Raw genomic sequence first — 14,236 nt, 5'->3', positions numbered from 1 at the left:
GGGTCTCTTCCAACCAAAATGATTCTATGATTCTACTATTAGAGAAAGATCCAGTTCTAGATGGACCAAAGGCAATCCCCTGAGTTTCTGCCTAAGAATTACATCATGCCCTTAGATTATTATCTTATCAATGCCATTCTCCACAGAGTTGTCAGCAGACAAGGGAGAAGATGTCATGTCCACAGAACTTATGAATGACCAAACAGCCATGTGCTGTCAGACACAATCCCGAGTGCAGCCTGGCTCTTTGTCTTTCTTGGACTGATCCGCTATCGTAATATCAAATTGCTCACAGTGAAAATGCTCGACCACCAGGCTTCCAGGCAGTGAATGCAAAAAGCAGACCTACAAAGCACTGCTTTCAGTGCCACTCCTGTCAAAAGATTTAAATAAACCTTTCCCATCATATTGGTTTGCAGTAACTTTCAGTAATGCTTGGGAGCAGGGGGGATCTAATCCTGCTTCTGTGTTTGTAAACAAAAGATTAGATGCCTGAAAATTTTGCTATAATATTCAAATATTTTCTACAAACGTATTTGGATTATTTTTACCTAAAACTGTACTGTTTTAATGAGGCAACACCCTATCCTACCCAATGCTAATACTTCCTCACCTCACAATTCATAGGAGTACTCTAGTGATTAATGAATGTCTTTGAACTGGAAAGTGCTATCTGAGTGCTAATTATTATCCACGTATACACACACTGCTGCTGCTTTCAAGGGCAGAGCATTCACATACCATGGTAATGGGAAAGCTTAGAAAAACATATACTGATACCTAGGAGTTTTATCCACCACAAAAAGGAAGAATAAATTAAAACTTAGATGTTTCAATTCATTATTGCACGTTCTAGTGAACCGCTCTCCATCTGTTTAATAAGTTCAGGGCAGCTGAAAATGGAGTTTAGATTGGAAGCTGCTTGCAAACTTATCTTCTTGCACTCTCAAGTAATACTAATAAGAATTATAAAAATGCGTTATTGCCCATTGTGAGGAGCACAGTTAAAGTGACTGCGAATCCTAAGTGTAAGCAGAAGCCTATGGATTTGTCCATATTCTGCCTCCCAGATGCCGGCGCTCTGCATGGATCAATCCAAAGCTCCCACATACAGCATCCCTCTCCCTCACAGGCCTGAGGAAGCATTGCCTGAAGAAACTGTTAGCTGATGCTCCACTAAGGTTTTTTGTAGAGTTTTTATCTCATCCATCTTTAAAATGACCATTTGAGTGCAAACTATATTTTCGAATGTTTCCTTAATGAGGATCCCTGGTTTATGTTTTTCAGTAGCTCTAACTGCTTTCACAGCTCCTCTGCTCCTGTCACTCCCCGACCAGCCTGGGAGGGCTCGGGATGCACATGCTCCGCATGTATAAAACAGCCGTTCCCATTCACCAGCTTCGCTCTCCTAGGACACATTAATTACAGTCAACTGATTGAAAAAATAATTACAGGCAAATAGTGAGTGGAAAAGCCTAGAACCATAATTTAAAGATGTCTGAAGTTTGTGTTTTGTTGAGAGGTAATAATTTTGTCAAGAGGAACAAGGTTCTCCTTTCTTTTTCCTTCTTGGACTCCTATATTCACTCCTTGCAAAGATGTGTAGTGGCAACAGGCAATAAACAGCAGCCTTTCTTTACAGTTATGCAAGTATATGTAGCCTTTTCTTCTTTTAATATAGGCTTTCATCCAGCTTTTTTTTACTGCTGCATCTTGAGGTGTCTTGAAGACACTGCAGTGTCTTACCTAAAAGGTTGCGTGATCCTGAATACAGTTGTCCTATAGGATGTGGAATAATGTTAAAAACTGCTGCTGTAGCATTCCTTACACTAATTAACAACTGGCAAGGGATCTTCTTTTTTGATGGTTCCTCTACTTCAAACAAAAACATCTCAACAAATGAAAACCAGGGAAAAGGGTTTAGCATTTTAAGCTAATAATAATTGTTTTAGAAACCCATATTTGCTCAAGGGTACAATTCATTCAAAAATGACCTTAAAACTCAGCGTTAGGCAAATATAAAACCCTTGTTATTTGAGAGTGGATGTTTTCAAGCTGCTCTCTCTCAAATTACGAGCAGGCGTGTCCTGCCGGCCGCCTGTGCCATCCCCAGCAGAGAAGGGCAGCGCTGCCCGCGCCGGCCCGGCGCTGGGAGCCCCTCGTGCTCTGCCCCGTCACGGCCGCTCCGCACAACCTCGGCCACGACTCTCGCCTCGTGCCGTTCCGTAGAGCCGGGGTAGCAGCATCCTCCTCCCCATGGGCGTGCAGAGCACGTCAACGGGTTGCAAAAAGGGAAATGTTTATATTAGGGAACCAAATAAAATAATTCGAAAGCTCTGGCTGGACGGTTTTACAAAACAATGGTCTGATTTGGGTGTTGTACCAGCCTTGCCACAGGTGGATTTGGTTCTAAGAACCCATTTACGCCAAACCACTGACTATTTAGGGCCAACAAATTCTGAAGTGAACTAGAGACAGGGTGGTTCGTGTTCCCTAATTGTTTGCTTATAACAGCAGTGTTTGGAACTGTAACACAGTTGCTTTGAAGGCTAATTCTTCTTCTCTAATCTGACTCCTCTAGGGCTTTACAGTTAGTATTTGATGCCTAAAAATATATATATATAATAAATATATGTGCAAAGCATCCATCCATACTACATACACATGTACACAACAGGCACTTGCACAGGATTGCATAAGGATTTCGTTTTGCTAGTGCTGAAAAACTTAGTGACTTTTTTTTTAATTTTTACTTTTAAAGGGGTGAGAAGGGTTTAAGCGAAAAAATAATAAAAATACGCAGTTACTGTCTGCCATAATTTTAACAGGAAATAAAGCTGAGTTCACCTACGTATGGAGAGAACTTAGCACTCTGCATTCATGTAAGATGCAAGCATCCACCAGTGTTCCTGGCCTGGAGTTGTGCTGCTTTGCACACTGAATAAACATAGTTGCCATTAAAATAACTTTATCAATCAGAGTCTCAGAAAATACTTCATCAGGACTGCGTAACTAGTGTTCTTCTTTTGGTGCATTTTAGAAATTTAGAATACCAGTACGCTGCAGAAAATTAAAAACCTGCTACGAAAACCATGAAAAGCAAACAAGTTGTCCCTCACACCAAATATTCCAGGCACATCGAGAACAAATCTTTAAAGATTTTTCCTGGCATAACTACTTTGAATTGTCACCTTTCCACACACCGTCCTCCCTGCAAACTATTGTTACACAGTCTTTCTGTACTTAAAGCCTCCTTTGTAAACAAAGACCACCTCCAAAACCCTTCCTTTAGACCAGGTCACACTTACAGTTAGAAACGCGAGAAAATCAAAGTGGTTGCCACCCCTGTTGCTGATCTCCAGGCTGAGCCCTTGTGTTCAATACTTTGCTGATAAGAAATCCAGTTACAGTTTTGGGAACCAGTTCCACTGCTCTAATGGACCTTTGTTCATGTTACTGAAAAAACACAGCACCAGTGTAGCTGCGTGGCGAAAGCATTTATTTTAATTATGCAGCCAGGTAGCATCGCTAATGGTTTTCCTTTCCAGTTCTCATTTTTAGATGTGTTCACTTAGTATCTTACCCGAATGGACATTGGTTCCAGCGGGACTATAAACAGGCTTAAAGCAAAGTTTTTGCCTTAGGGCTGTGCTCAGCACGAGGTTTAGCATGACACACAAGGTGCCCACCTGGGACCGGGGCTGCTGCCGTCTCGCTGAGCCTGCACGTAGCGGCAAGTGTCAGAGCGAGCAGGGAGAGCCCGCAGAACCAAGCCCAGGAAGCCGCCGGGAGGTCCCGGGGAGGAGCGGCAGCCGTGCCCGTCGCTCCTGCAGAGACAGCCGCTCGCTGCCCGCGCTCTCGCTCCTCAGCTTCCCTGCAAGCCAGGAAAAGGTGACCCAAGCACCAGGACAGGGATTTCCCTCGGGAACCAATGCACCTGCAGAGCTTTTTCAATGCGTGGCATGGTGACCTGTGGTGCAGGGTTTCAGTTGGAATATTGTTACCAAGGGCGAAGCAGGCACCTGCCACTTGTTCGTCCTTCTCCCCATGTTCGACATGCAATGTGCATCTCTAGTGATCATTTCCCCCACATTATCTCACTTTATGGCTTTCACATTGTTTAACCAGTGAAAAATAAAAAGTGACACATGCTTCACATGAAGCAAGCAAGCTATTAGTAGGGTTTTCTGTGCAAACTGCAGCCATGGCAGGACCATTTTTCCCAAACTGCACTTTCTAATGGTGTTTTACCTTGTCTTTTCAACACGCTAAAACAGTGACATACAATTAAAGACAAAGTGATGGGGCAGAAATTGACTGGATAATTGCATTCAACTGTACCAAAGAAATACTAGAGAAATCAGTTATTTGATCTAAACAAGGACTTCAATCTACTAACCTGCCTGGAAAAAATAAATGTTCTATATGTTAAGTTGTAGGGGTTTGGTTTTTTTACCTCTTGTAGATGTATCACACCAGACTTCCCGATGAGAGGACGAGACTATGAGTGAAGAGCGTCCTGGAGATTGTGTGCAGTTCTTTTCCTGGGTCGGAACCGGATTGATCCGAGAACAATAATTATGAGGCTGACGTGTATGTTCTCCTTCATCTTGCTGTTTGGAGCAGCTGGGCTTGTTGTCTTCATTCACCTGCAGGATCCAGAAGAAATAGTTCATCAGCAGACACCAGGTAAGCTTTCCTATTTCTATTTGACTCACTCGCTCTTTAACATTTAATATTTTGTCGTTATAACTTAACGTTTTAGGTATTTCACAGAGGTTGCCTCAACAAAGGTATGTAATTTTTTTTTAATAAAGGCTATATTTTGAAATTAAGAAAAAAGAGGAGTTTGCTTAAAAAACAGTTCCAAGAACCAATTGACTGATTATGCAGGAATCTTTGCCAAGGTACACAGGGTCCAGCTGGATGGACTTAATTTTCTGCTAAAGTTGAGACCAACTTCTGCTACCAGATATACCACTATAAATATGAAAATGAGAAATTTTGCCAAAAGTTCAGCTCCTGCAAATATATGCCTCTGAATTCCCCTTTGCCTTGATGTGATATTCAGCGTGTCATGAGGATGCAAAATAAGAAATGCATAAATGAGCCATGCAAGAAACATAAAATATGTTGTGATGCATTCTCTTAATGTGCTTAACTTCCATGAAACTTCATGACTTCCATTCATGCACGTGTCATCTTCCTATACTATTAACTTTAAACTGTGTAGAGCCACAAAGACTACATCAATGTGAGAACTAGAAAACTGTGGGCGGAACACTGGTTTCCTTTTAAACGAGGGGTACACAAGAAGTACAAAAAGGCACAAGATCTCTTAATTTACTTAGTCTCTTTCTCTTTGACGAAGGCTGTAATGAAGGCTGGTTTAAAGCTTAGACAAATGCCAGCGCAGTTACTCCAGCTCATAATGCCCCTGTGCACTGCGGTTTGGTCACTGTGTTTGCTCTTATATGCGCTGAAATTCTCCTGTGACTAAATAAGTGCTTTATAAAAAGTCTATTCGATTGACATCTTCATTGTACAGTGAACATGATTGTGTATATTTAAAAATATTATTAACATTTTTAAAGGAACTGAACCCTAATACAGAGAACTCTTACATAATTAGATTAAGTGCTAATTTCTGTGTCCAGGTTTATTAAGTGCTTATTTCCATGTCACTAAACAATCTGTACTTTAATATGTTTATAATTTAGTCCGACTGCACACCAATTTTGAAAGCAGACGCAGCTGAATCTATAGAAATAATGAATCATCACTGCAGAGCAGAGAATGATCCAGTTCCTTCAGTGCTTTTGCAATTTATTTTTGTGTACTTGGATGCTAAAGAGCTTACAGATTAAAACTGGCGGTACTGGCCACATTTGACCAAAATTGGCCGGTAGATTGGGAGTGAGGGGAAAGACATATGGACAGCAAATGCCGGCAGTGCTCTAATGCATCTCAGAATCTGTAACTTTACGTTGAAAAGTTACTTCTTTGCTCCTGAAAGTGAAAGAATTTCTAGTGGTGTCTCAAAACTAGTGCAATTTCTTCTCCATTTCTCTCTGCCACAAACCTCTTGAATGCTGACTGCTGATTGTAGCACACTGGCAGGTGATTTTTGAGAGGGATGTAACCATAGAAGGGGACACTCAACCCCATTTAAATTAAAGGAAGCCCGAACAGAGATCCTACCCCCGCGGGGGAACTCACTCCGTAACGGCCTGGATTGCTGTGGGCAGGGCTCTGCACAGCTAAAACACAAACATCCCAATGATGCTGTTACTGCCAAAGGTGTGTGAATCAATTGTTCAATTCTCGCATTCAATTACTATTTATGATAATAGGAACCAGACTGTATCCTTGAGTAAAAGGTGCTTGATACAATTACTCTTATTTCTGTTTGGCTGATTTTCGTGTGTGTTAAGTGCTTTTGGCTCCCAGTGATCTCAGAAACTCCGCACATCCCCTGCTTCTGAAAATGATACCAGTTATCACTAAAACATATTAGGTGGCTTAACAAACACAGGAAAAAATATCCATTCATTTCATTATAGAGAGAGGTAGGCATATTTCATCACTAGACAGTCTCCTGTGAAAATCTGTCAATCACAAGTGACATTTTTGGCAAGCTGAGCAGGATCCTCCCCTTCCCCTGTGCAGCGTGTTTCTCCTTACAAGGGCCTGTTTTGAATGGAGATCCGATATTGCTGTAATTTGCTTGTCTGATTGCTCCCTCAATAGAATTGAACAAATGCATGTGTCATTAATCTACTTAGGACAACAGCCTCTGCATGGCAAAGTTTTATTGGATTAGCCTTTGCGTTTGTATTTCCCATGCAGTTATTATATAGCAAAATGTATTGGCCAGGTGTTGGAATCTCATCAGGAAAGCTGGACAAAAGTTCAGTAACATTTATTTTCCACTGAAAAGCAGCAGAGGAAAATTATGCGTTGTCCAAAAAGGTGTTTTTCATGGTTAGTACACTCAGTCATCTTTAATTTAAAATAGTACAACTTATGAAACAACATTAATAAAAATACTTCGGTGCTTTAGTTTTATCTGTCTGTTCCGGAAATTGTTCCTGATTGTTTTAGTCCTAGCAAGCATGATGGTGAGACCTTGATGTACTACTTAAACCAGTATAAAATCCACAGTCATAAAACTTTAAGTAATGCTTACATTACTTTCACTGAGTAAAGTACTCCTGACAGTAGCTGTTTGTGTTGATTTGTTACTATTCATTTATTCTTTCCCTGTGCTTCACACTGCTACCTAATTGTGATGCTGTACCGAGAAAGCAATATCAAAGTAATTTTCCACAACATTAGTTACAATTTTCTTCTGATCTTTCGAGTGAAACAATCCCATCCTGTTGGCTTCTGTGAGCATATAAACCTTGATTACATTTATCTGTTGGAAACCAATGCTTACAAAGTACATGCGCCCGGGAACGCGGCTGTAGAGCCTTTTTTGCTGATTGACAAACATGCTGTCTGTGTAGTTTTATTTATATAATGCACATCACTCTGAGCAGATATATTTAAGACAGGCATTTAGGGTGGGCAAAACAGATTTTCCAAGCCAACACATAAAATTCAGTAGATATTCCTGTGGTCATTAAAGAGTCAGTTACGACAGTCGTTTTCTCACCGTCTGTGAAGAGTGCTATTACTATGGAAAACGCAGGACAAAGCAGGGCTGTGGGTTGAGAAGTGGTATGAATGATAGTCATACATCGTACAGAAACGTAACGCTCTTCTAATAATTCTCCCCACATAACTATCTAAAACTTGGCTTCTGCAGTAATCATGCCATTATTCTTAAGCAGACGCAGTAATGGATTTGTTTTGGGTAAGTCAAGCACATTTGCACATGGTGCACAAGAAGAACTTCATACATATATCCCCGTCCTAATGACGACTCTTCAGTGTATAAATCTCCTGTCTGTGACAGGGTATTAAACATGCAAAACTTCTCAGTAACTAAACGTGCAGCCACTCCAGCGCTGTGTCTGTGATGGCAGCAGCAGCTGGGACGGGCACGCTGGCTCTGCCTGCTCCCTCGGGATTGACGGTGGAGGAGCTGATAGCGCTAACGAGCACCTCTGCAGCCCTGGCCATGGCAGCGTATGAGATCCCTGACAGCACGGACAGCCTGGATTCAGGAGAGCTGCCTTTGGGTGGTACCAGAGAGAGCAACTTGGACAAACAATGCCAGGAAGCAAGAGCAGAGCCCAGGGGCTGCAGCCCACCCTGGCAGCTCTCCGGGGCATCTCCAACACCGACAGACACTCCTGGGCTGCAGGACCAGCCAGTCCCTGGGCTGCAGACAGGACTGTGGCCATGAATACCAGGCAGCCGGGGGAGGTCAGGAACGCCAGACCACTGCTTCCCACGTGCACCAGGGACCGGTATCTATAGCTGTACTACAACATCTGTAGCTGTACTTAAGACCATGGGTTCTACAGACTTTAGTCAGAAGAGAAGGGATATTCTGAAATGGTATCTACTTTTCTAATGGGAGATTTTGCCAGATAAAAGCCAGGGGAAGTATTAATGTTTCTATACACCTATATTCAGGTAGTGAATTTCCCTCCATATGGTAAATAAGCCCATGGGAAAAAAATATTGGGTTTCTGCCATATGGTTACTCTTTTCACAAACCTGTATGTTTTCAGTTAGAACTTTAAGATGAATATATATGGACACACGCTCCTCTGGGAGCTGGTAAAAGGTGGAAAATACATCTCGAAGGACGTATGTTGTGAGAGCTCCAAAAGAGTGAAAACACAATGTAGAATGGAAAAGGTTTCGTACTCGGACTGTATCAGAATTTTAAAGTCAAGTTTGAACATAACCAAGCCTCAAACTCATCTGAGATTCTGCAGCAATTGCTGTCTTTACCTCATCTACCAGTTCCTAACATAATACTGTCATCTTCTTTATTTTCTGCTTTACTACGGGTGTGATGCGGAGGAGCAGGAGGAAGGAGAGGGACAGTCTGAAGGGCTGGCATGTGAATGCTATTGCAAACCTGACAGCACAAGGCAGCCACAGTGCAGAAATATTACTGTCTACTGCAGTAGCCTTAGAGCAAATACCAATATTATAGCTATACTGAAATTTTCTTAATTACTTATTCAGAGCACATATACCTTGTTTCTCACAAATTACAGTCCTGTGCAGATCTCCATGTTCACTGTACATTTCCATACTACTATTCTAGTGCACAACGTACCACTTTTTGTCACGCTGGAAACTTTTTATAAATACAACTGAAAATGAACTAGCATGGATATATAATTTCAGAAGTATTTTTCCTACAATTTGCAACTTCTCTTAATAAACTGGAAGCCATTTAATCTGCTTGTCAACTAACAGCATCAGCAGAAATCATGAACAAAAGAATCTGGTGACAGAAGCAGAGGCAAGTGGGCTCGCCGATAGGCTTTTCAAGCAGGAGTAGCAGCTTCCACCCACTCAAGAGCAGATGTACCTTCTGCAGTCGCATCCTCTGAGTCTTCTTTAGCTGAACTTCCCCCAGCAAAGAACTTCCCTGCATGCAGACTATTTCCCAACAGTCTGCAGTTACTAGGACAAAAAGGAAAAGATCTATTGCCTTGTCTGCTGAGGCCAGGCACTTATAAGGGCAATGTGGTCTTATGAGTATGATATTCCCTTTTCTGTTGCTTGAAATGGTTGTGGTTTAGACTGACTGTGAATGTGAACCTGGTTATTTTTTACATTGGAAAGAAGTGCTGGCAATGACTTCATCAGTCGACTGCTTATAAGAGGATCAAACACTGTCCAGTGCAACCCTCTTCAAAAGAAATGCAGTCTAGCGCTGAAAGCAATTGCATATAAGCTGTTTTATCACAAATAATATACAGAGGTTGTCTCCTACAACAATTTTTCCCTGCTTTCATGACTATGCCATATCCTTGGCAGTCTTATGAAAAATGCAGCATTTATTTATGACATAGTATTGAGAGTGCACCACCTCTTTTTTCTTTTCCTTTTTTTCACAGTTTCTGTTAACATGCTTTAGCAGTTAGAATATCAGTACTTTTTCCAGCCTAAAGCCCAGAAAAGCCAATACAGCTCTTAAGCTATAGCCTCGGTCACCCCCGAAGAGGGGAAATAATTGAAAGGGAAGGGAGAAACTTGGGGATTGAGATAAACTCAGTTTAATAAAATAACAAAATAATGCTAATATACTGCCAATAATAATATATATAAAATTCAAACAGAATATAGAAAAAAAGATGCTCAATGCAATTCCTCATGACCTCTGTCCACATCGAGCGGTCAGTCCCAGGCGGCAGCACCCGGCCCCAAACAGCCAATCTCAGAGAGAAGAGAGAAAAAGGCAGAGAGGCCCAGAGGCCTCTGCAAAACAGCAGGATGGCAAAAGGCCAAACTAAAGACAGTCCCAAACACAACTGCTCCAAACAGGTCTCTGTCCCGACTCCGAACCACCCCAAGACCAGCCAGAAGATCCCGACTCTCCTTAAATATGAAGCATGATGCGAATGGGATGGAATATACTTATTGATCAGTGTGGATGTCAGCCAAGGGCTGCCCCATCTGTGCCCCCCTTCCCAGCTGCCTCACACCTGTAGGCAGAGCTCAGAGGCACTTGGTCTCAGGCCAGAGTAATTAAAACCACTAATGCTGTCCCAGGGTGTTACCTCTTGTTCCCAAACTAAATCCAAAAAATGGCCATGCTAGCTATGAAAAAGAAAGGTTTCTAACTGCACAAAGAAAATTAACTCACTTTCTGTCAAAGCAGCACAGTATCACAGCCCAGCATTTACAGGACCAGTATGTCCTGTTGACCGTGAGCAAGTGCTTCACAGAGTTGGAGCACTTCACTGTTACAATGGGGAACTGGGACCCAAAGCTGCTGTGATTTGTTCCTGTCCTGTCCTACTGCTCACAGATTGTGCTATATTGTGTTAAATCAGGCAATTCACCTGATAAATGTTTCCCTCTCCTATTACTGCAGGGGTTCTCTGCAGGGAATTCAAGGTAGCTAAGGACTGCAAGAGCCCAAAACAAAAATGAAAGGCCGAAGCATATTAACTGTGAGATTATCACAAAATGTAGTGCATTCCTGGCAGCAGTTATAATCCCACCACAGTGGTGCAGACACACATCAGATGACTCAACTCAGATCCACTGCCCATTTATTTGATGGCATAAAGTCCGTGCCACCTAATCCCAAATATATTCAGCAGCATAAAACCAGAGTGATGCAGTGCTAAATCACTCACATAGTGCAGCTTCCACTTCCACAAATTTCCTTATCCTTTCTTCTTCTGTGAGCGTGTCTTCTCAGATACTGACTGGTTTAAAAAAAAGGGTTTGATATTTCTTTTAAAGCCTACTTTTAAAAACTGTCAGAGGTTGACACCTCTTTGTTGTGTCTGGCAAAATAAAAAGTGACCTGCCATCTCGGAGCTGCATTCGTTTATGGTGCTTGGCAACATATCCCAGGCAAAGCTCAGCTGCACTGCGATACGTCAGAAGACTCTCGGAGTGGCAGCTTTATGAAAGTATATTCCTGGGGAACAAGCCTGGATGCTTCTCAAATTCCCCTGAAAATTTGCAGAGGCATTACAGAAATGTGCAAAAGTTGATTAGCAGACTTTCATTTCACCTCAAAACATTTATTCTAAATATAAGGCTATATTGAATTTTTCATAGAAAATGTGTCAGTGCTAGAAAGCTTCCTTCCATATGTCAGCTATCATTCAGTTTACTTGATTTTTAAAACTTGATACCACATTGAGGAGCTTAGGCAAGTTTAAAATACATTCTGGATTTTCTAAAGTTTATGCCATTTTAAACATGTTTTATGATATATGTTTCCATTTCTCAAAGTTATTAACCTTCCCTTAAAAGCTTAAACAAAACTTCTTCTCTCTAGCAATATCATCCTTTTTCATTTAGTAAACATTAATTTTCCTTTCATGATTCTAGTGGAGCTTGAAATTAAAGGTGTCTTTCTTCTCTATTACGGCTTGTTTTGTGTATCAGCATCAAAACCGTCAGTTAACTACTGCTTTAGCAGCAGTCACGAGAACATAAAAAGCCAAATAATTGATCTTGTATAGGCCCTACACATGAACAACTTCCTATGAAAATAATGATAATTTTCTCCAAATGAATAATCTGTCTATTTTTGAAAGTAACTGACCAGTTTTGGATCTGTCAGCACTTGACATACGCAAGGTGATTAACTGATTTTAGTCTTGTCCTGTACAGGCTCTGTCCTACAAGATGCCAGCTCTTAGCATCAGTGCAGAAAAGTACTTCGGTATCAACTAAGCGTCTCTACTTTTAGCTCTGCTGCGATGCCTGAAGTGCTCTGCTGCCTGGGGGTCAGAATATTCTGCATCTTGTAAAATTAAGCCCCATCTTTGTCCCTTTTTGGACTCAGCCACTTCAGGAGACCTATGTGGTGATTAAGGGGAGCGACGCTCCAGCGAGGGGCCACTTCTGCACATCAGGGCAATTCAGACACGCTCTTTCCCTCTTCTTTCAGAATCACTACCCACTGGCTGTTCATGCCTACAGAAATGGAGTCTTTTGGGACTTCTCTTCCTGCTTTTTAGTTGGAAACCACACATTTTCTCATAAAGCTCTTTGCAGGGACTGGATGTCTGGTGTTGTGCTTTTTGTAGCGCATTAGCCAAGAGATCAGTGCATACAGGCTGTGCCACCGCATATGTACACGCATACACGAGTAGAGTTACACAGGCTGGGACGAATCAAGTCTCTTTATGGAGCAGTGGGATTTGAGCAGCCTCGGGAAGGAGAAAAAAGCAGTTTGTGAAATTCTTCACCCTTCAAGAAGGTGCCCTGTTCCTTCTCCATTCTAATTCATTTACCCTTCTCCTTCCATTTGGCATAAAGACTGGCAGTGCTGAGCTTTCTGTAATGATGGCACAGATAATACTTGGGACAAACAAAGGTATATTTGGCTTTGGAATTATTTTAGGCTTGAATCCACAGGAAAGATGGCCTGCACCTGCTGCATTTGGAGTGGCTGACATGGGAGCAGAGGAGATACACAAACACTTATTCTTGTGGCCAGGAGGACAGAAAGCACAAGCCTGACCGGAGAAAACTGGTCATCTGCCCAGTGGCTATTTGAGAGGGGTGGGAGGGAAGATTCCTTTTCTCAAGCTGTAGGTAGTGCACAATGGCCAAGATTTCAGTTTCCAGCTTGTTGCATTTTTCTTTCTTGACTTGTTTGACTTGACTTTATTTGTTAATAAAGTTCTGCACAGCTTAATGCCCATAAGTCAAACCACAGGAGAAATTATAGACAGCAATCACTGCTGCTCTGTGTGAACTGACTTCAGCTTTAATTGGGTCCTCCTAATTGTGCATGCAGCTGCTAGGAAAAACATGATGCTGCTCATCTCACAGAAGAAAACAAATTCCTCTCACTATTCCATTGTAAACGAATAAAAACGCGTGTATTCAAATAGTCACAAAAGTAAATGTATACACCTGCAGGTAGATATCATTAAATTTATGCCACAGCTAAGCAATTCAGGTACTCATTGAGACTTTAATGTCGTTCACTCTAATTGTTTAAAATCCATCCTAAAGACTTGGGTGAGAACTTCAGGAAGGCTGGGATACCATTCTCATGCCCCAAACAAACATCAGCACCTCAGCCACCAAGTTCACTTAGATACTGTGGACAGCCAAGATTAATAGTGGAAACCAATCAACAAATCTTTTTATAAGCTGTTAAATTGAAACCTGCCCCTCCATTCATTTAGCTCAAGAGATGTTATTACCTTGTAAACAGGAGGCATCCTTAAGTCACTACCTAATTAAAATTCCAATTATTCTACATTTATGAGCTGCTCATTCTCATGCTATCGAAGGGAATTAAGTTACTCAAGAATCTACAAAGCCAGGTATTGTTTAACACCTATATATTGATGATGTGTTCAGTGCTGCATGTTAAACCAGCCATGTCGCTGCCTGTTCCAGTAGCAGATTTCACCAATAACTGCAGAATGCTTCTTGGGAAGATTTATATTTTGTAGGAGAAAAAAACTTAGCAAACCATTATAATAACAGCAATACTAAAGAAAAGCATGTAAATGGGAGAGAAATGAAGAATGGTAGGAAAGGAGGTCTGAGAAACAAAAGCTGAGATAACTTCCTTTTCTATTCTTCACATTTAAAGTTATTTAAT

The 14,236-nt window shown here is 41.5% G+C and overlaps 1 protein-coding gene across 1 annotated transcript in view; it reads left to right on the top strand.

Annotated features, from left to right (window-relative positions):
• Positions 1–4,580: 4,580 nt before the first annotated feature.
• The window catches only part of CHST8 (carbohydrate sulfotransferase 8), a 128,641-nt gene continuing 118,985 nt past the window's right edge, over positions 4,581–14,236 (top strand). The window contains exon 1 of the mRNA XM_065641193.1: positions 4,581–4,689. Within this exon, the coding sequence (XP_065497265.1) occupies positions 4,581–4,689 (109 nt within the window). The remainder of the gene's footprint in view (positions 4,690–14,236) is intronic.

Source organism: Caloenas nicobarica, chromosome 9 (genome assembly GCF_036013445.1).
Source record: "Caloenas nicobarica isolate bCalNic1 chromosome 9, bCalNic1.hap1, whole genome shotgun sequence".
Taxonomy (NCBI): domain Eukaryota; kingdom Metazoa; phylum Chordata; class Aves; order Columbiformes; family Columbidae; genus Caloenas; species Caloenas nicobarica.
The sequence above is the reverse complement of the archived record's forward strand: the minus strand, read 5'-3'. Positions and strand labels throughout refer to the sequence as shown.